This window comes from Etheostoma spectabile, chromosome 8, assembly GCF_008692095.1.
Source record: "Etheostoma spectabile isolate EspeVRDwgs_2016 chromosome 8, UIUC_Espe_1.0, whole genome shotgun sequence".
Lineage (NCBI taxonomy): Eukaryota > Metazoa > Chordata > Actinopteri > Perciformes > Percidae > Etheostoma > Etheostoma spectabile.
In genome coordinates, this window is record NC_045740.1 from 14,208,303 (window position 1) to 14,230,842 (window position 22,540).

The 22,540-nt window shown below is 39.1% G+C and overlaps 2 protein-coding genes across 4 annotated transcripts in view; one reads left to right on the forward strand and one right to left on the reverse strand.

Moving 5' to 3' along the window:
- Positions 1 to 1,761: 1,761 nt before the first annotated feature.
- mpi (mannose phosphate isomerase) lies at positions 1,762 to 11,545 on the reverse strand. The gene is made up of 8 exons (XM_032523997.1): positions 11,482 to 11,545; positions 10,565 to 10,692; positions 8,293 to 8,493; positions 6,266 to 6,407; positions 5,903 to 6,082; positions 4,720 to 4,893; positions 3,504 to 3,712; positions 1,762 to 2,290 (listed from the first exon to the last, which is right to left on the reverse strand). Exons 1-8 carry the CDS (start codon positions 11,495 to 11,497, stop codon positions 2,072 to 2,074), a joined length of 1,269 nt encoding a protein of 422 aa, XP_032379888.1. The 5' UTR covers positions 11,498 to 11,545; the 3' UTR covers positions 1,762 to 2,071.
- Positions 11,546 to 13,306: 1,761 nt separating this feature from the next.
- Positions 13,307 to 22,540, forward strand: part of scamp2 (secretory carrier membrane protein 2) — a 16,912-nt gene continuing 7,678 nt past the window's right edge. For 2 of the 3 annotated variants that reach the window (XR_004333106.1, XM_032523998.1), the window contains exons 1-5: positions 13,307 to 13,485; positions 19,323 to 19,400; positions 19,772 to 19,858; positions 21,453 to 21,564; positions 22,004 to 22,132. Coding sequence is in view for 2 of the 3 variants with exons in the window: in XM_032523998.1 (XP_032379889.1) it covers positions 13,318 to 13,485; positions 19,323 to 19,400; positions 19,772 to 19,858; positions 21,453 to 21,564; positions 22,004 to 22,132 (574 nt within the window). In the remaining variant the exon portion in view is untranslated. Of the gene's footprint in view, positions 13,486 to 19,322; positions 19,401 to 19,771; positions 19,859 to 21,452; positions 21,565 to 22,003; positions 22,137 to 22,540 lie in introns of all 3 variants that reach the window. The other variant, XM_032523999.1, reaches the window with a different exon arrangement.

Genomic DNA, 22,540 nt, shown 5'->3' on the forward strand with positions numbered 1-22,540 from the left:
GTCTGAACAATTTCAGCAACAAAAACAAAGTTTTAATGCATCTTCATTAGGGACAAGCTTACAGATCCACCTCCATCACATGGTCATGAAGTAGGTCAAAGCATCACCAGCGTTGGCTCATTCAGGTCGACTAAGATAAATATTTACTCACTGGTAGGTTGGCAGGCAGATAGATCATTGATTCTCAAATATTTAATTCAGGATAACCTATACAAATTATTACAACAAGAAAATCTACTCCGTGATTGACAGATTGACCCTGGTTCGAACTGGAATATTATGAAGAAGTTTGCACCATACTGAAATAATCGAGTTACAATATTATAGCAATATGTTGTAAAAGAATTTCCTGTCACAAATAAACTAACCTCATGATAGAATGTTCAGGTAAAACCGTATATAGTGCTGTTTCAGGGGTCATCTTTCTTAGTATGTAACGTCAAGTATCAGTATAAGTAACAAAACATGCAAAGTCTGTGAAAAAGTGTCTTCAAATACTCAGAAATACAGACTTCGTTTCCACTTATGATATTCTAAATTGATTGCAGCATTTAGTTCTACAATTGTACAAGATGTGGACGTGTTGGTCAAATTGTATACATACAGTATGCAACAAGCAGCAGTAGTACATTACTAGTCATATAAAAGTTTGAGTTAATATGGAATTCTGATTCCCATGTAGTCGTGCTTAATAGGACGGCCATAGTAAGAGGCCCTCTTTATTTTTATGATTGTTTACTACTTTGAGGAGACTGTAAACGTGCGCTGGTAACTGGTAACAGCAGTAATACTTCCCAGGGTTAACTGTCACTTTACTGTGACAGTTAACTGTTGACCGTTAAGACTGAAAAGGCCCTCTCCAGTATCACTGCTTCAAATCAAACATGCACAGGCATCTCAGTATTACACTACTGTTAATATACTAACAATGTATTTTTCCCCCAGAGGTGGAGAATTACTTGTTCAAGCTAATTTAAAATGATAAAACAGTTGGTTTGCACCAGTGAAAAGACTCTGCTGGCTCGTATAACAGACATGCTCAGTCCTCAGGGGGGCTCTGGACTGTAGTTCAATGGCGGTGTACTGCACCAGTGTAAACACATCATCACCCCCCCCCCCCCCCCCCCCCCCCCCCCCCCCCCCCCCGTTTCAATGCTGTTTGAATGTATATTAATAGGATAGAAACATGCAGCTGTTAGTATGTGTTAGAAATAAAAAAGGAAAAATTACAGAAACACTGAAGGAAAACCAATTGCATACAAAGAAAATTGCACGTTGACGATATCTAAAAGTGATTTTGGTAGGTCATTTCTTCTGAGCAGTTAAAGAACAGCTACTGAATTGACCTTATGAGGTTAGTTTCTCAACTGCTGTTTCCAAGGTCAAGAATAAACTTTCATGCAACATTTTAGACGCTCAATCTTCATCCTAATCAAGTCAAGTCGTGTCATGTGCACTTTTTATTTATTTATATCCGGCACTGTTTCATGTTGTAGACATGTTTTACTTCTTATTCTTAGTGTGTGTCCTCTGGGCATACGTGCAGTTTACTGTACCAAATTACACTATGGCCGCGCCAAGACCCGCTCTACCAAGCAGCTCGATTGGTTGGGGTTAGACATTTGACCCCGAGTGGTTAAGGTTAGGATAGGGTTAGGGACAAGTTACTTGGAATTTGGAATGGACACTACACTGCACGTATAACATCCTCTGTTTAGCACCTTTAAAGAATTTGGAATATGCACATCTTCTGCTTTTTAAAAAAAGATCTCATTGCACCACTACAGGTAAACAAGTTCAAACCAATTAAAATCCAGCAGCAATAGATTAAAGCTAGATTTTTTAGGCAAAAGAACTTGAGCAGCAACTAGTGGAGTCTGCAGGTGAATTCAGGTTTGGGGAGCAGCGGGCACAAACGGGCATTGGCACTGTGTCTGAAAGCTCCTTTAACATACTACCTACAACAAAGTGCACAGCGATCACTGGGCTCAATCCTTAACGTAGACCTTTCTGACTCACACCAGAGGGAAACAAACACAGGTAGTATGAGCTTTCACACACAGACTCACGCCTACAGGAGGCAGCAGGCTCGGAACATGTTCATCCCTGAATGGGAGGTGATGTGCAGGGAGACGCTCTCGTTGGCTGAGACAAACAGGACGGTGCCGCGCCTCAGCGTGATGTCAGAGAGGGCAGCAGCAGAGGTTGCCGTGGCATCGCCGTCGATGACCAAGAGGATGCTGGCGCTGTCGACCGGCGCCACAGTGTACTGCTTCACCGAGGCTGGGACCTGCAGGACGGACGAGGCGGAACAAGGTGAGAACGTTTCCGGATGCAACTTAGACATTACTATTAATAATGTATCATACCCAGTGTTTCCCCTAGCACATTCAGTCGGCGTCTCTACAGAGGCTGGCTTTGCCTGAGTTGTTTCTTGAGTTGATTTTGTTGCTTTTAAAAGGTCAATGACATGGTGCTCTTTGGATGTTTTCATATAGACCTTAGTGATCCCCTAATACCATATCTGAAGTTTATTTCTCAAAATTCAGCCTTGTTGCAGAATGACAGCCATTAGAGCAAGGAGGGCGGGGGGGCAGCAGCCTTGACCAACTGCCACTTTGCTCATTTGAAAGCCATGATGTCTGTCTAATGGGTGGGCCAATTTCTCTGGGCGGGCAAAGCAGAGAAAGGGGAGGTAACCAGGGCTTTGTTTACACCTGTCTTATACCATAGGCAGGCTGGGAAAACGCATAGTAATGTTAAAAAAACTCAAAGTGAAATTTTATGCCACGGGACCTTTAAGAATAAAGAACAAATTTTTGTCTGTTTAGGCTCTTCACCTTCTCCGATCTTTGACATTGTTGTACCACTAGCTACTGTGAAGGAGCTTGCTACAGTTATGCAATGTTCACGAGACCATGGAATATTACCGTAGGTTACTCAGCAACAGATGAAAATAGATCAAGGTTAGGTTAAAATGAATTGAACTTTAACACAAGGAACGAGAAGCGAATTGCCTGTATATGTGAAAACAGCTTTAACTCGGGCATCTGTTTTTTTTTTTTTAAATTTATATATATAGCACAATTATATAAATGTGTCATTTTTTTAGGGAGGGCGGAGGTCCCCCCAAAACAATGGTAGGTGAAACACTGATATCCATCAGCAGACATTTTGATGATGATCTCATTAGGGCTTAGGCTTAGGGTTAGAGATATTTTGATAATGTCACAATAGGAAAGCTCAGATGTAAATAATAAAAACATAATGGTAGACATCACATTTTAAGATAAAAACTTATTTTATCTCCAAATTAGAACTCTAACTTTATGTGGTGATTTTTTTTTTTTTTAACGTTTGTTGCTGCTTTGTTCTGAGATAATACCATCCACTAAACAATTGCTGAATTTGACTTCTATCACCATTCAGTTCAGTTTCTATTCTTTAATTACATTTTTGCCTGGTAATGGAATCATTGAATTGGCTAAGGTTTCCTACTGTACCTGTATTCTCATGACAGTAAAGTCTGGCACTGGGGGGTCGTACAGGGACACGCAGGGATCTGAAGCGTCCTGGACACATGGGAAGATTTTGGAGCTGGCGGGGGCTGGGCTGTAGTTCAGCATCTCACACAGCGTGTTGACATCAATGTATTTCGGTGTCAGACCGGCCCTCACCGTGTTGTCTGAGCAGGCCATGCACTCGATACAGTCTAGATGGATGGAGAAATAGACGGAACAGGAAAGCAAGTTTAATAAGCAAAGTGGGCAGTCTACCCTGCTTCAATAAGGAAAAAAAAATCAATTCTCAAATACTCTTACAATGTTAGATATAGCTTAGATCAGCCCATGGGATTAAATGCATTACAGGAGCTATTTCTTCTCCCCCACTTGCCTTATCTACTTTTATAGTTAGTGATTTCCCAGAACACCTTTAGACAACGGGTATGAATTTACACACAACTGCAGGGTTAATATGTAGGTGGACAGGAACAGTGATTGCAAAGGCAACACTGCCAGATAAAGGTGGACTCTCTACCACTAAACACAACAAATCTTACAGCTCCAAAAACATTCAAAACACAAATGAACCACACCATTGCCCTAGCCAACATGTGACAAAAACACACACCTTTATTTTTGACTTAATCCCACACAGAATTTCTCATATGGCACCAAATGTGTATTAATCCACAACTAAAAATAGTCCCAAATAAATGCACGTTTTACTCCCGTTTGAGTAATGTTCGCTAAAAACTAGTGGCCAGCTGTTTTAGAAAATTACTGAGCCTTTTAAAAAAAAAAAAGTTTAATAAACATTTGTGACCCACTCTTAAAGATTTAAAGCGCCCATATTATGCTCATTTACAGGTTCATAATTTTATTTTGAGGTTGTACCAGAATAGGTTTACATGGTTTCATTTCCAAAAAAACACCATATTTTTGTTGTACCACACATTGCTGCAGATCCTGTTTTCACTCTGGGTCTCTGTTATAGCTACAGAGTGAGACATCTCACTTCCATACCATCTTTGTTGGGAGTCACACATGCGCCGTAGCTAGTAAGATCCCATCAGCTAGATAAGTCTTTCTCCAACTTTGGTCAGTACAAGGCAGGATTAGCTGGAAGACTTCTAATTCTATACTATTGTACTCATTCGGCCTAGATAACATCTATAGCACTAACTCTCATGAATATAAACAAAAAGCATCACCTGACCTCCGTAAAGGTAAGCGTGAGGCTCGTTGGCTCCCAGAAACATGGCCTGGCCTGGATCCAGGACAATGTGGTTGAGGAAGTAGATGGAGAAGCAGCCGATGTCTCCGGGGTACTGGGAGTGGAGACGGAGCAACATATCACCGTTGCTGCTTGATGTGTCCTTCCCTGCTGCACCTGCACGGTTCATAAACACAGTGTGATAATGCCAGTAAAAGATGTCTCAAAAGATCAGTACAACTGACCAATCCCTCTTATAAAATTTGTTTTAATGCCCCCCTGTGTGTAGGGTTAGAAAATGTCTGATGTTGGTGCCTCCTGGTGGTATTTTAATATCTTAACTTGCAGCTGTATTTTCTAACCTTGCGAGGATGCTGGTCCTCCTCTGTATTACCCTACAGTCACACATGCTACAAAAGTGAGTAACACACTCGTTTGTGGGCGTTCCTGGGCGTGCCTAGCCTACTCCGGGTTGCATGGCAACAGTAAGTTCAAGCACGTCTTCTGAGGCATTGTCAAGTCACAAGAACGATGTTTTTGGATTCAAAAGTATTTATTTCTTGATAAAAGTAACAAAATATGAGATAAAATGCCAAACTTATCAGATATATACAGAAATACGATACCCTGAAGTGTTTTCCGCCATCTGGAAATGTTTTCTTTGAATCGCGCAACCACTAACATACTGTGTGTCACGCTGCCTTCACTCCGATTGGCAGTTGCTTTGTTGCATCGCTCAGCATTTGCATAAAATAGAATTGTTGTCTATTTTGGTCAAGTCGCTGGTAACCGGCCACTCCCATTGAGAATGAATGGCCCGTCGCTATGTCTCTGTCTCTTGTAGCATGTGTGACTGTACGGTTAGTTTTTAGGTGAACTTCAGTAAGAACCATAACTTGGTGGTGGTGTGCATATCTCTCTTTCTAACCCACATGCATCAGATACCAGAGTGATGACTGTGATCAAATTAAAAAGTGTTTCCACGTATTGAGCAATCCTCTCATGGTCAAATAGACTGTGTGTGTGCAACAGAAAAAAGCAGTGGATGAAATGCTAGACCTTTACCTCCGCACTCTGGTAATGCTTAATGACTATCCAACTAAACTAAGTGAATAAAACCAGGGATTTTGCATTTGTTTTCTGCCGTTAGGAGTTCATCATTAGCTACATCCCTCAGCCTCCTCACCTTCTTCTGTGACTCTCTTGACCAGCATGTTGAGCTGATCTACGAACACCTTCTTCTCACAGTTCATCATCCTGGTGAAGCACTTCTTCAGCACCTGGCTCGTATGAACCTCATCTCCCATGCTGCACAGCAGCTCCCCTGCAGCCTCGTTGCCCACCAGAGCATGGAACTCTGGGACAGCTGATGGATGCACACACACACATGCACAAGGTATGATTTTATTTTTTTGCCAAACATTTACCCTCCAGAGTACAGTACTTTACCATTCCTACCCATTTTAAAATATACAGTATGTATAGGTTTGACACCATAAAACAGTTTTTTTCCCCCCATATTTCCCTAGTAACTACCCGTGGGACTCACATTTAAGAAATCCCAGGATCTCCTCCACTGGTCTGAAGCCACAGAGGCCCTGAAAGCGGGTGAGGGCAATGGCCATCTCCGGCTTGTGGTTGTTGTCTGGATAGTGCTCCGGAAACTGAGAATGGAGACGAGCAGCTAACTCCTGACCAAATGACAGGAAAGGAAGAGGGTTACTGAAAAAGGGAAGAGAGGGAATAAAGCGTGTAGGCTAAACTCTATTCCATTCAGACACAAAGCCAACTGTGCCAAATACACTACACAGAAAATATTAGCATGCCAGTGATTCATTCGTAAACCATTTAAATCATGTTCAATGCAGCTTTTCATAATGTCACCTCCTAAAATAATCGCCTAAGTCATTTTTTGACAAAAAGTATTTCTTGCCTGAATATCTCCTCATGGTGCTGGCCACCTTTGGTAAAATTTCCTACTCCTCAGTTGAACAGGTCATGCGATCTACGCTTTAGTATGACTACCTGAGTCAAATGTGGGACTAGGCAGTTTTATTTTCCAAGTCAAAAGACAACGTGACTATAGTAGGCGTTTTACAAGCTTTCTCACTGGCTGCTGCTTCAAGAAGAAAAAAATTTACCACTCTATCAGTGAAGTTATTTCCATGATTCAGGGCTCGTCCCAATGGGAAGTGGATCAGGTTTACTATAAATAGGCTAGGTTATACGTATAGTTATTTTGTTCGTTTTTCTAGAGGGTTTATTTAAATTGCCTAAGTCACAAAGGCATGTTCATAAATTTGCCCTAAGTCATTATTCCTTCTCTGTTGCTTATATTTACAGACATGTATAGTATGTCAAAAGTAATAATTGTCATAACTTCTATTTGAATGAATTATTAATAAATATCATATGTTCAGTATTTGGTTCAGTTTTTTTTGTTTCTGAAAAACGTGAAAAAAATGACTTAGGCAATTATTTAGGAAGGTGACGATATGTTAGATTTGTGATAGCACTCTCGTACAATACTGATTAAATTTGCCTTCATCAACTTTCAGTCACCTTGGTTCCAAATAGACATTCCAAGAGACCACAACATAAGAGTTAAAGCTTTGAACGGAAAAACTAACCCATGGTTGAAACACTGAAATTGGTTTTAATGGGAATGAACCTCAATTTTAAGCAACTATACAAAATATACAAAGATACTTGACAGTTCAAATTAACATTGCAAGTCAATAGGTATTATGTCCTGCACACACCAACCTGACGGCTGAACATTGGCAGAAAAAGGCAGTCGGACTGCTGCTACCTCGCGACGTGTGGCCACAAAAAAAGTGCTTGGAGGTCTGTGTCTCCGGAAATTAAAACAGATGTCATGGCAGCTCGTTGTAAGAATACAATCTCATATTTTACTAAAATAGTTCACCGAAACGGTTTCTGAAACTTTTAGGCGAGCAGAGGGAAAACTGGCACACGCAGTTGCCTGGATCTGTTTCATTCATGTATCGACAAAAGGTTCAGTTTCAAAGATTTTGTCGATTTTGAGAGATCTAGCCCGCTTATCCACTCTCATTTCCAGGTTAGCATCCCCCAATCAGATTGGTCATTGAATCCGACTGGCGGCGTGCCGCCCCTTCCGGCCAAGATGTCATGTTGATGGATGACAACTGGAACACACCAAACGATTGGAGTCACAAACTCACCAGACTACTTATTGGGTTGGTGTGGTCAGCGCCTTTAGCTTCCCCAATCACTCAGCCTTCTTCTCTTAAAAAAGGCAACATTCTAAGAGTAGGCCAAACGATATAACACAAATGCAGCAGAACCAGAAATATTGTTATTTATTTTTTATGAAAACTTGGGGGCTACAAAATACCCATAATCTAACTCGACCACGCGATTGGATGTGGGTATGTGCGTTTATGCTTGAGTGGTAAAGTTACACAATATGATTTTGGTTCATATTTTATCGGCTGTCGTCAGAAAACACAACACAGTGCAAGTCGTTTAATCCATGCTTAAATCATTCCCATTCAGTATATGAGCTCTCACAATTAACGTTTGTGTACTCACTCTGTTGGGGTGGGCCTGTATGGACAACGCTGTGTTGACAGAGAGGACTTTGAAGAGGAAGGGCAGCTGGCCCTGGAAGGTGTCTTTGACTTTGGAGCCCAGGCAGGCAGGGAAGTGGGCGATCCACTGGCCCAGAGTGGTCTGTGCGATCCTGTTGTCTTTAATCTGGGCATCACCTTTTGGGTGGGCACCCATCCACAGCTGGAAGAGATAGCAGAGACAGATAAAGCATGTCCAATATTGGATTTTCAAGTTAGTGTGTTGAGCTAGTAGACTAAAGGTTACAGAAATAGGTTTGTGACTGGAAGGTTGATGGGTGAAAATCCTGATCTAACTGGAAAAACAGAAGTCGGACAGTGAATAATGATTGATGAGTGTTAGTCCTCATTAAAAGTACAATATAACTAATCCCAGAATAAATAAAACCTAATTATTTTTTCCAAACATGGCAGTTCTGTAACGTCCTTTATCCTCTGTTAACAAGCTTCTTAAGGGAGTCCCAGTTGTCCCCAGGCTGAAAGGAAGGTCTGGTGTCTTACATTTGTATTTAAAGAATATCATAAAGATATGGATCTCAGTGAGAGTTATTCACTCTGTGTTAGTGCTACACTAATGCCTTAAATGTAAATGAAGGATAATGTTACTGCATCAGTGAAGCTCAACCCTGTAACCTTTTTAATAACAGATTCTCATTGATTCTTTTTTTTTTTTTATTCCCATAGATTACTTATGTGCTTTTAAAAGCATGTTCTATTGTATTAAGATATTGCTGTTTTAAAAAAAGTTTAAACTTGTTATCACTGCTCGGTTATGTCCATTCCCTGTAGGCAATCAATAAAAATACTGGAATGCAATTGAATAAATGTATAGACAAACAGGCATCATGGTCATTTCCCAACAGACATTTATGGTAATAATAGGGATACAACATCACAGGGATACAACTGTTAGCCTAACATGTCGCAGACTATCAAGTCAGATACTGTAATGTAGGATTAAACATCCATACCACCCTGACTATGAGCATGAACGCCTATATAACCAACCATGGCATGTGACATTAATGTGGCTTACTTTACATGAAAATGTCACCACTGCCATAACCTGAACTAATGACCTTTTACAGACAAAGCTTGCAGACCGTGTGTAGCTAAAAAAAGAAAATGTGTGATATACACTGTAAGCAAACATTACTCGAAACATCTTAAGAATCATACTAATGCGACAATGGTTATATCCTCTCACACAAGTGTAGTTTATCCTACCAAGACCCACACTCAAATGTCTAATGGGGATCCTCTAAACAGGGTCCTATAAACATGGATGTCTGGGGTGCTTCATAAGACCGTGGGTCGCTCTAATACCATTATCTGAAGGACTCTTTCCCAAAGTTCAGCCTTGGCATATACAGCCACTGGCAGACCAGTCCCCACAATGAGCTTCCTTAGTATTGGTGCCATGTGAAAGCCAGTGCTCGCTCAGCATCGGGTGGGCCAAGTTCTCTGGCGTACCAGTATAGAAAGGGAGGTAACCTTCGCCCCTTTATGCGTTCATAAGGGGCCCAAGATCCCAGATCACCCACAGAGCTTTCATTCTCACAGGCCAGCCAGCATACCCATTGGCTCGGTTACACCTATCAATTCTAGCACTGATGCAGGCAACCAAATTAGCCAGAGCCTGGGGAACTGCATATTTAATGTAAAAAAACCCTTCATAATGTGACACCATTTCACCTCATAGCCATACCTTTGAACATGTCAAAACAATTAATATATTAAACTATATGAATAATTTGCTTCAATTAATGCTCAATGGCTTAGTGTATGTTATACACCATAAAGTGTGAAGTGTGAATATCTGTGCAATCTGGAAGTAAAACTACCTATTATCACAACTGCATCGTGTGGTTCTGTAGTGTTGACATAGACAACATATAGTTTGAACATTTGAACCAGGCATTGTGTTCAAAAAAAGAAAATGAAAGCGAACATTTATTGGGGCGGATTACTTTGTAAATATTTGGACCAGTTTTACTTCATTTTAAAAGTGCGATTCGTAATTACCAACCCCAACCACCCCCCACACACACCTAAAAAAAATGAGCCCCACTCTGCACCCTGTAATTTGTAGAGTCAAACCTTGTCACTGCATTTTATACAGATTATGGCTTGGTGTCCATCATCTAAACCGATCAATCACCCCTGTCAGAGGGTCTTGCTGAAGGACCAGTCTAGTGATCTGAACCAGTACCTAACCCCAGTAATGACCTTACCTCTGCATAGGGCTTGCCATCCGCTACAACAGCTCCGGGGTCTCCACCAACCACGAGTTTGGCCACTTCGCTATCCAGCCCGACCTTCCCCCACGCATAATTTTGCACGGCACAGGTCAGAGGAAACACTGAGGAGAGACCAAATTTAGTGTGGCAATTCTTAAAACAAAAAGTAAATACAGAACTGAATCAAGTATAATCAAGGGGCCTTTAATTCCTTTTCAACTTTGCAAAAAAACAAACAAAAAAACACCCTTCATACAGGTGTACTGTAGCTACATCATTTGTACCTGGAGGCAGGAGACAGCAGGTCTTCCCATACACACAGTTTGTACTAAAGTGGTTTGTTAACACCATGAGCAGCTGTGAAGTTTAATAAGGCGTGGCATATGTTTACAGGGAGAAATAATCGCGTAGCCTACAGCCTGCTTTAATATGTACCCTCACTACAAAACAGTAAAACAGGGGAAACCAATTCCGCCGGGGATTCATTATTTGGCGGAACACCGGCCAGCTGACGATGCAGCGTCCATTGACAGAAACGCACACAGTAAGCAGGTTTACATTCGCGAGGCACTAGTCTGTTCCCCGGTTTTTGTAAAATGTAGCTATAACGTTTCACACATGATATATCGTCAAACGGCCTATCTACGTGTTATTTCACTGGGGTGCTACAGTGCTGCTCTAAACACTATCTGCCAACCATTAGCGTTAAACCATTAACGTTGAACAAAACGCCGGCTGAAATGTTGATGTGGATGCTAAACAATGAGCTTTTTTGTTGAATCTCATCGTGTATAAAAACCTTGTATCAGCTATCATGTGACCTAAATAAAGCGTTGCACCATTAGCTAGCTAAATGTTAATCGACGGAACAGAGGATTTAAAACAGTTACGAAGGAGAAGCTCTCACTCACCTCTCACTTCCTCCATGGCTGCAACGTCTGCTGTCAGACCCGTTGGTGACGTCACGACTCGGCTCGCGACTTTGTAGATGTTTTTTGATGGGTTTGTATCTTAGGTAGTTTTATAATTAGGGAAATTCACAAAAAAGGAATGTGTGGACTCCAAACCAAAGGTTGGACTTTTCTATTATTATTATTATTATCAAGAACTGCATCAATATGGCAACAATATAAGATTCCTTAAAAATAAGAAAGCACTAAGGCTTATTTTGTCTAAGATATGCTATTTATGTATAAGTGTGTTTTTCATATCTAGCAAAACTCTTTAAAGCTTTACAGAAGCTTGATTTATTGCTATTTATATATTGCAAATAAAAAACATAATGTTTGAGAAACAATCTCATTATTATTTTGTGTCGCTTCCAATTTTATATTTTGTTTTCTATTTTATAATCAGTAAACTATGAACTTATATTATCATCTACTAAATCATATTATATAGTGGTGACCCTTATTATATACCCATGACCTTGTAACGTAAAATGATTTACATTAGTTCTTGTAATTGATATTTAGGAAACTTACTGTTAAATCACCTTGATGTAATATTGTGTGAATGCCCTATAACGGTATTACTATTAATGATGTTATTAGGAGGAAGTGTAATAGTAGTGGCAGTAGTAGTATTTTCTGTATTGGTTCACATTGTTCACATGGTGTTTGTACTGTGTTCAATAAAGAGAAAAAATAACAGCAAAACCATGTCTGTTCATGCAGGCAATTCATTAAAAGGTTGCTCGTGCAAATTAGTATTGCACTCCCAATAAGTAGAGAGAATTGTGAGAGACAGATTTTTAAAAAGGTGAAAATAATTCCAGCAAAGGCCGAGATATCCTTACTTTTTAGTCCTGTGAATCAATTGCTGTATCCTACACTTATGCAACTCAGTGCGTATTTCATTAAACCTGGCGATTGTTTTCTCATACAATAGAATCCTCTCACCAGAGCTAAACAATTCATAATATAAATAAATAGAAATACTCTTCATGATGAGTAAACTGACTTATTATCTGTAAAATGATGCGTACATAAATATGTTTTTGTCAAATAAGCATCCAAGGGTTAATGTAAAAAAAAACAAATCTTCAATTGTGACCTTTGAAAAAATACCAGTTCCTACTGTTGCTCAGCAAACTTATTATGGAGCAGTTCATTACAAGAGCTAGGCTACATGGCGGGGGGATATTATTTAACTTTTGTTGTAAAGACTCACGTTTTTTAAAGTAGCATTTTTTATACACTTAACCTATATTGAAGTGTCAATCCTTAAGATTTCAGTCCCGGTTGATCTATAATTTGTAATTTAGTGAAAACAATGAAATTGTTCTGGGAATTTTGCAATCTGGAGCGTAGAAATAGAACTCCCTTACAATAACATGTTGGTGTATTTCTATGGTCTGGTGTCTTTTTGTTGATACACAAGCTTCAAGACGTCCATTGAGTGCATGGTTAAAAAAAAATGTAGCCAAAGTATACAACGGGAAAAAACTATATGTCATTATGACATATGACTCATATGACATATGTCAGTCAGACACCAGTTCATACTGCAAATATATAGACGGCAGGCCTATTGCAATACTTGTATCAGTGGGCCATAGGATCAGTTGCCATTGTGTCACCTCCTTTTGCGAAAAATTGTGACTATATAGATACATTTGTTAAAATTACAATCTTCGAGAATGCAGTTTTAACGTGACACTAGTAAATGAAATCCAAAGGTGGCGCTTTGCTTCGTGAACGCTGTATGTGTGTCACATACGTCACTGTCCAACTGGCTGAGTGCGCATGCGCTGTACATTCATTCGAGGAAGTGGTAGAAGAGGCGACTCAAGCGACGTAGAAGAGTTTGTTGCTTATTCCCTGTTTAGAGTGGACAAACCGGCCCGCAGCCTCAAAATGTCGGGATTTGATACCAACCCGTTCGCAGAGCCTGCCAGCGACAACCCTTTCAATGTAAGTGTGTTTTTTATTTATATTTAAGCTAGTAAGGCACAGTCGAGCATTGGTGCTGACATATCATTCGTGAAAAGGTAGCCAGCACGTCAGGAAACTTGTCGGGTGGATGTCGGGGAGGGATCTAATTCTGCTCTCTTGAAAGCTATTTGATAAAGAAGGTACGATTGGCAGACATTCAACTAATCAGCGGTCCTTGCTAAAAAAGAGGGCGGGGTATTCTGCGTGCTAGTTGCAGGAAGTTAAACTGTAGCCAACTAGCAATGTGCTAAACCTTTTTTTTTTACACATTACAACTGTTTCTATACATTTGAAACTAATTTGTATCACTGGTGTATTTTCGTGATTTGTTGGATGTGATTTGATATATTTTTGGAGTCCTGTATGTCACCTACATTACCCAAAGCAACTCAATTTCAAGCTAGCTGTACCACTAGTGGAGCTGCTGGTTTGATTTTTTTAGCCTACAGGATGTAGCCTAGAAGTCTATTTAATCTATAAAAAGCTCTGTAACTTCATTGTCTTAATGTCCAAAAAATGTAGCTATTGAAACGGCTGGCCTGCTGTGTTCAGTACTAACTGAACACATTGTTAGCAATGTTCAGAAGTAGGTCATCTAACACTTGTTGCTTCCTGACTTATAAAGTGTTTCATTATGTAGATGGAAAATGTCAAATAATATAAAAGTGGACTTTTCTGATTTGGTATTTTGACAGGTAATGGAAATGTAATGTTGGAATGTGTTTTCATGTATCCTCACATTAGGATGAAGGATGCATTCCATACTTCAAATTTGAGACAAGTTAGATGCAATTTGGTGTTGCGTTCATTGTGTCAACATGGGCCTTTCAAAGGGGCATTCAAGGGATTTACTATTGCACATTCATAAAGTTTGGGAACTTTTGAGAAACACAATTCAAAAAAATAAAATCATAGAAGTCATAGAAGCAGCAAAGTGCAACCTTTATTTTCTAATATGTCAAACTTCACATGCAGTGTAACATATTTGATAGTGAATGAATGATATCACGCTAAGCTATATTCCCCAATTAAGACTGATGGTTTCAGTGACATTACATAACACAGTCACTTTTACAGTAGTTTTGCAGAGTCACTTTATTATAACAGGTGCACAATGGCTGTGACGTCAATGGAGACCAGTTTGTTTGCCGGGTGTGGAAGTGGCTGAATAAATAATCTCGTAGCAGCTGCATTATGTTGTCTGACGGCTGTAGCTTGTAGGTGTATTAGTTTCCAATGTGTGATATTAAACACAGTTATAAGTGGCAGTTTTGAACGAATTTCAGCGAGGGTAAATTGAAAAGTAACTTGAATTGTGCATCTTCGTGGACCTTAAAGTGACCCTCCCCCCCCCCCACAGTTATCAACCAGGTGGTTTATTGGACCAATTCTTCTAAATAGCTTGCGCCGAAGTCTATTTTTTTTATCTACATAATATATCTTATTATGGATATATTATATACGTATAATAACATACTGATGATATTTATCAAAAATCTATTGTGCAAAATTTTGTGAAAGCACCAATAGTTAACACACATATGACGTTGCGGTTCTAATCTAGTATTGTATACAAACTATCGTGATATTTGATTTTCTCCATATCGTCCAGCCCTACTTAACTGTCAAACTATCATGCTGATTTCATCTCAAATTTACTTTGACACTGTTTTAGGTTATAATTAGTAAATTTTTTTAGACATGACAAATATAGACTTTACATCAAAATCAATGAAGACAGGTTTTTTTGTGCGTCTCCCCACACCTCTTTGCTGTTATTGTCAACATGGCGGCGTCTTGTTTAGGCTTATCCCGACGTATAGTGCGTTCCATTTGTACTCGTAACTCAAATCTTCTGAGGTCAATGTCGGAAACGCGCCCCCTGACCTCGGGTTTCCGAGCATCAACAGTTGTGAAAGCTGTAGTAAGATACAGTTATTAGCACTTCTGTGTTTTTTATGTCTTACTAAATTAGTCGTACACAGTCCTGTCCAACTTCTATTTGTGGACATGTTACGTTGTTTGTAAAAACCAGCGTAATGCGATGTTATAAACTGGCATTGCTAACAATGGCTAACCTGGCTAGAGCTAATGAAAACTATAAAGATCTGACTTGTAAATGGAACCTGTTCAACTCGGGTATGACGTCTTTCCCAGCTCCGAGGTAAATGGAACGCGCTACTAGTCGTTATTTCAGAGAGGCTTGGTTATTATTCAATTTGGCTATAAAGATCTTTTCATTTATTACCGTCTGTGCTGTGTCATCAAAAGACATAAGCAGTCTCTCGCCAGTCGCAGCAGATATATTTTCCAGCTGTCACACTGTGGTGTTATGAACACACTTTGCATAATAGGCTGTTCTGAATATCACCACAGACTGTGCAACCCAGGATAGATGCTATCTCATGTTGGCAGTTAATAAATGGAATACAAGGATGTGATTTGTTGTATTTTTGAACAGCTTTTTGAGCCACATTTATTCTCCAGAATGCTCCCTGAAAATGTAGAATACATCTCTGTTTTCTGCTGGGAATGTTCACAGGTGTGTCATGGGTAGATAAGTAACAGTGAGTAATGTCACTCTTTTAATCACATGTCCGGTGAGTGACATGTTTGGTTATCATGTGAGGTTCTTGTTCTTCTACTCATACCTTTTTAAAGGGAATTGACTCTGATTCTAAAAATGGTTCTGACAGTTGTTAGTTTAGCTGTGCTTTAGTTTTATTGTATATCAATCTCACAGAAGTTCTACAATACCCACAATTCATTCGGCGGCCTTTCCTCTTAAAACAACAGATCTGATGACAGATCAAATAACAGATGTAATCTGGGCTAGGGCGGAAACTAACAATTATTTTCGTAATTGATTAATCCGCAGATTATTTTCTCCCTTGAATCGTTTCGTCTATGAAATATTAGAAAATGTAGAAAAATGCAGGCTAATTTCCCACAGCCCAAGGTAAAATAGTAAAAAATGTAATTTTATTCCAACATCTCTCAACCTAAAGGAACTCGGTTTACTATCAGATATGTAAAAGAGCCAGCAAACTCTAAAATAAAGGGAAGAAAAGCCCCAAAAAATAATCTTAAAAAAAAAAAAAAGTTGCAGATTATTCTAATCTGGGCACTGTAATGTACGTGGGCATCATGAAATGAAATGTTTGTGTGTGTATATATTTACACTTTAAAACCTAGCCATTAAAAAATGCTCAAATATGCAGATAAGTGTAAGCCAAACGGCATAGTAACAGAAATCTCCCAATAAAATATTGTTTTTATTATCAATTAATCTGTTGGTTATTTATTTCTCAAATAATCCATTCATTTTTCAGTCTTCAAATGGCAGAAAATAGTGTAAATTACATAATAATAATAATAATAATAATAATATTCAGTTTCCGGTTATATAAAATTTAAAAAAAGAAGAAAATCCTTACATTTGTATCCAGACAATGTTTGGTGGTTTTTATTAAAACTTGGTATTTATTTACTTGTTCAACTGGCATACAGTGTTATATCTAGGTTGTTGGGTCACAGGAATGCTTTGATTTAGTAAAGGAATGTCTTGGAAAATTCATGGAATTCATGAGGGCCGAAGCCTTGCAGAATCTGCTTTTGTCAGACTCAAACTGTTCAGGCGCGGCTGACCGGCCTCTCATATCAGTTGGAAACCCCTGAATTAATCATCGCAGTGTTGATCATACACTAGAGTCATTTAATGTTTACCATACGGTTCTTTCCAGGTAGTGATTTATCAGGACCTGGGAGGTTATTGCAACAGTTGAATGTTATTTTACTTGATTTTTGACTTAGTCATTAAATGGTACCAGATTTCCTAGTCTGGGTTGATATTGGTTTTTAGGTTTACTGTCAGTCTTTCAGGAAATGAAAGTTTCTAAGGAAGAGTTCTTCTGAAGATAAGATAAACAGCAGTAAAATATTTACAAAGGTGAATATCCACTTTATATCCACTTAAATGCCAACAAGTGAAGTTCTTTAACTGCACTGATCTGCTCACCGCTCATATTGTCCTGTAATTGGAAGGTCCCAAATTGAATCACAATGACCCCCAATATACAGTTTAGCTAAGCTTCCTCTGTGCTAGACAATCAGCAAAGTATAATAGAAGTCTAGCAAGTAAGATTATTAGACTTTATTTTGTTGATTAGGTTGATATATTTTTAAGGGAGGGAAAAAAATGTGTATTTTTAAATCGATTCTTTCCCCTAGAATCGATATTTTATTAAAGTAATTTTCCCCTCAATGATTCACCTAAATATGTTCTGTTTATACTAAGGTTATATAGTTATGTAATAGTTAACGAACAAAATAACAAAAACTAGGTGGGGAAAAAACAATACCGTTAACTGAAATAAAAATATAAATTTAGGCTTTACAAAAATATATAACTAAAAGTGCAATGAACTAAAATTAATTTAAATTATTAAAATGAGTTGTTTTGTCATAGTCAATGTCATTCATAGAGCAACTAACGTTACATTTTTCAGAGTTGAAACTTCCGACCATAGACCTGTTATATATTATGCAGTCTGTGCCATAAACATATAGTTTCCGACTGGGAACCCAGAAATTCCGACATTCCATGTCAAATTGAACACAACATAATCCATGCCCCTCGCCTGGCATCATGGCGGTACCAAAAGTCGGCTGTGTCAGATAAAAGCAAGTGCCTTCCAGTGGAAGGTGGTACAATATGTGAACAATTTAAAAGTACATTTGGGGAAGCGGGCACAAGAAGGCTAAAACCTAGCTTACCTTAACAAGGTAAAGGAGAACTCAAAGCCCCCTTTCCCTGAAACACAAGCTAACCTCGATATAGGGCATGGGTGTATGGCTACAGGGCCGGGCAGCATGACGGAGACAAATACGCAGGAACAACAAAAGCGCCAGGGAACGTGGGTTTAATATGTGTATTAATACTGGGACGTCTACACAACTGTGTGAGTCGGTGGACTTTAAAAAGTTTGCCACTTGACTCGACCAAAGTTCAAAACTCCCGTTCATGTCTGTCTTCTTCAGTCTGTTGGCTGTTTAGGTTTTTTTCCTGGCACACGTCACTTACACATTTTGCACTTGTAGACTGTTTCCATATTTGTGCTTGTGTTGTTGGTGTTATTGTTAAATACATTGTGAATACATATTTTTAAAACTGTATGATGTTTTTGTTGAGTTAATATTACACAAAACCTTTTCTGACCTTTTTGAATATTGTCCCTGATATATATATAACCCATATCACAAAAAATATACTAAAACTAAAGTAAAACTGTAGCATTTTCATAAAATAAAAACTAAACTAAACTAGCAAACCCACTTTAAAAGCTAAATAGAACTAAACAGAATTTGAAAACAAAAGGTCCAAACGAAATAAAAATAAAAACTGAAAAATGAAGAACTATAAAACCTTGGTTTAACGGTACCACAGACAGCGACGACATCATATCTGTTTCCAGCATAACAGACCGAAAGCAGAAAAAAAAGAAGTTTTTGTTCTGACTGACATGTGATGTGCGTTCTTTTCTTTTTTTTCGAAACGTCTTATGATACATTGACCCTAGAAGTGTATTATTTAACTTTTGTTTTTGTTAAAGAAGGAAAAGAAAATCTCAATACAATCGAACCGCAATACTTCTAGAGTTGCAATGAATGAAAAATCGGAACACCAATCGAATCGGCACCCATGTGTCGTGAAAGAATGGAATCGGGACAAAAGCATATCGTCCCAGCACTAATATATTTAGAGATTAACTGAGTGACTGATAGTGAAGAGTGACACGTGTTTTGTTGTGTTCCAGGACCCTTCGGTCACACAAGTGACCACCTCCAACATAGAGCCAGTTGACCAGTACAACCCTTTCCCTGCCCATCCCACAGTAAGACCTCTGAAACCCATGTCCTCCTTATCTTCTTGTCCCCCCCCCATTTCGTCTTATACTTTTCAATCATTAATTTATATCTTCTTACTCTCTTTTTTCCCCCCGTTGTCTTATTTTTTCTCCTCTTTTTTGATCTCAATAGCCATCCCCTACTTGCTGTTTTGCCTGGATGTTTTGGTCTTGTACTCATTTTCCTTGTTAATCTCCTTTTCTTCCTTTTCTTGTACTTCCCATCCTCCCATTTGCATTTACTCTCCTTAACTTTTGATTTATTTTTTCTGTCATTTTCCTATTTGTCGTGGTCTTTTCTGGGTCTTGTTGTCTCATCCTTGTACTTCTCCTCACAATCATGTTATTTGTTGTTTCAGGACAACCTGGCTTCTCATACCACTCCGGCCTCCACCGCTCCCTACCAGCCTGCTGTGTTACAGCCGTCTACAGAGCCCAGTCCGCAGGTGAGTCCCAGATTACTCCACTGCTCTGCTGCAGTTGTAAAAATGCTGTTCTGAAGTAGATTCGCAGGATGCTACTTCCTTGGGTTCTCTTCTATTTTGTGTGTCATATATATATATATTGCAGCTCTGGTAATGTTCACACAGTTGGTGCAGCTGTATGCGTCTGTTTTCCACAAAATAAAGGCAGTACAGAACATGATTTAAAGGTGGAATCGCCAGTTCTGAAAAAAGACAGTTGGTATTTAAACTCAACACCCGAACAAGTACACCCCTCCTGTCAGTGCACCTTCAGAACGTTAGCATGTGCCAGGTTAACCGTCCCTCTCGCTCCCACTGACTTTCTCTTCTTCATACATCCGTGGCCTTTACCTTATCTTGAGCGTAACACAAATGAAATAGTTGTGTGGCTTGGCACGAGCCACTTTGTTTGTTTCCCTTTCACAAAACCAGTGCTGTGTATAGAGCTGCAGACTCTACCTTTAACATACAGTGCAAGAATGCATAGTGGACATAGAGGAGTGTACAAGGTCACAAAACAAACAGAACACAGCCCTAGTAGCTACTACTGACCGATCCTGTACCAAAAATGACCATAAAGATGTCTTGAATCTGAGAGACTTTGAATTGAACAATACTAATGGGTCTAATGGGGGCTCTACAATCAAATATCCAAACATTTGAAATAACACATTAACACATTTCAAATGAAATATTTAATATGCTACCAAATTAACTTTTGTCAAACTTGGTGGATGATCCGGCTTGTTGCTGTCTGTTGAGCCTGTTGTTTAAACAATGGCACAGAACATGAATTATTTAAAGTCAGACATACCTCTAAAATGCATAACAGACAAACCAGATCTTGTTTTTAAGACCCCCGGAGAGACGAGGTATGTTATTTTGCTCAAGGCACAACTGCATTATTAATAAATGTCATGTTTACTCAGTAGTTGTTTGTGTAGACATAAGAATAGAGAGCGCAGCAACATTGGATAGACTGTGTATAATCAGTGTGAATGTTACTTTTAGCCAACAGTTTGCTGATTTTAGACACAAGGCTGTAATATCTTCAATAACAGGACCAACCATCCATTCTGCCTCCCAGTAGACACAAACATGTACTCAATTTACACAATATTATAAGGAGCCTCCTTGTTCCACTGTAATCTTATAAATATTCATGAATAGCACTACAGATCACACCGGTGTCCTTTCTTTTTCTGCCAAGTCAGATATCAGATATGAGGAGCATAAATATGTATTTTTGGTTTTGTCTACAGCATGGTGGCCTTTTAAAAATACACGTATGCTAGCATACTGTTGTTGACGTCTACATGCAGCTTGAGAAATAATTTACAGTGGCTCGCGTCTTTCATAGATGTAAATATGTAAAATATAATGATGAAGTTTCCATGCAGTTTGTGTGACGTCCAGTTGTGTCTCTACCATTTGTATATCATGTGAAACTCCTGAGAGTTGCTGATGTGTCTCTGCATTAGATGTCAGCGTAATAAATTCCTTCCATTCCATTCAATGCGTTTGTCGAGTAAAGTCTTTTCTGACACTGCTGTTTCTTCTTCTTCTTCTTCTGCAGGCGACTGCTGCTGCAGCTCAGGCCAATCTGTTGAGGCAGCAGGAAGAGCTGGAGAGAAAAGCTGCAGAGCTGGACCGCAGAGAGCAGGAGATACAGAGCAGAGGCCCGACAGGTCATTCTCCTCTCCTCTCCTCTCCTCTAGTGCTGCATAGCGTGTTAGTCCAGAGCCATATATCTATCTGTCTATATGTGCATACACATGCTGTAAATTATCGCACTGCTGCAATGGCTGCTGCAAAGTAAACTGAATTTAACCTGCAGCGTGGGGAATCTACCAGCTGTGTTTGTGTGCATGCTTACTTATGTTATTGCTGTTCTGCTTAATGTAGAATTAATTCTCCCAGTATAATATTATATAACGATGTATAGAAGATTTTGAATGTGTGAATAATCAGGAGACAAGAAAAGGACCTCCACACACTTGATATGTTAATTTTATTATTTATTTTTAATTTGATACGAATGTGTCAATATTTTAAAAAAAAGATCCCCATAGATAGAGACAAGCTGTTCCTTGCTAACAGGATAGATGCTGTCTCTTATTTTGACAGGTAAAGAGAACAACTGGCCTCCACTTCCCAAGAGCTTCCCAATCAAACCATGTTTCTATCAGGACTTCTCAGGAGAAATCCCCCAAGAGTTCCAGAGAGTCTGCAAGATGATATACTATCTTTGGATGTGTAAGTTCATTCAAATGATAAGAGTGCACCAGGACAGACGTGTGTAAGCGCAATTCATTTTTTTTTTTTTTAAATGTATTAGCATGTTTACCTTTCTGTAGACAGAAAATGGCACAGAACCTGAGATATCTTACTATATAGCATTTTAAAACTGTAATTTGTTTTAATCCTCTGTATTAAAAAAACAAATATAATTTCTCTCATAACCAGGGCTGGTGTACAAGTGATTTGGGATAAGGATGCATTCAGTGCTAACAGTGGTCCGTTTGCTTGTAGCAAAATAAACACTCTGCATGCGAATACTGGCACCTGCTGGTGATGTGGAGCATTTAACATCTAAACTCATTTAGGTTGTGCCAGAGGCTCCATGCAGAGCGTTCGCCGTGAGGGCCTGAAGTTTATACTTGT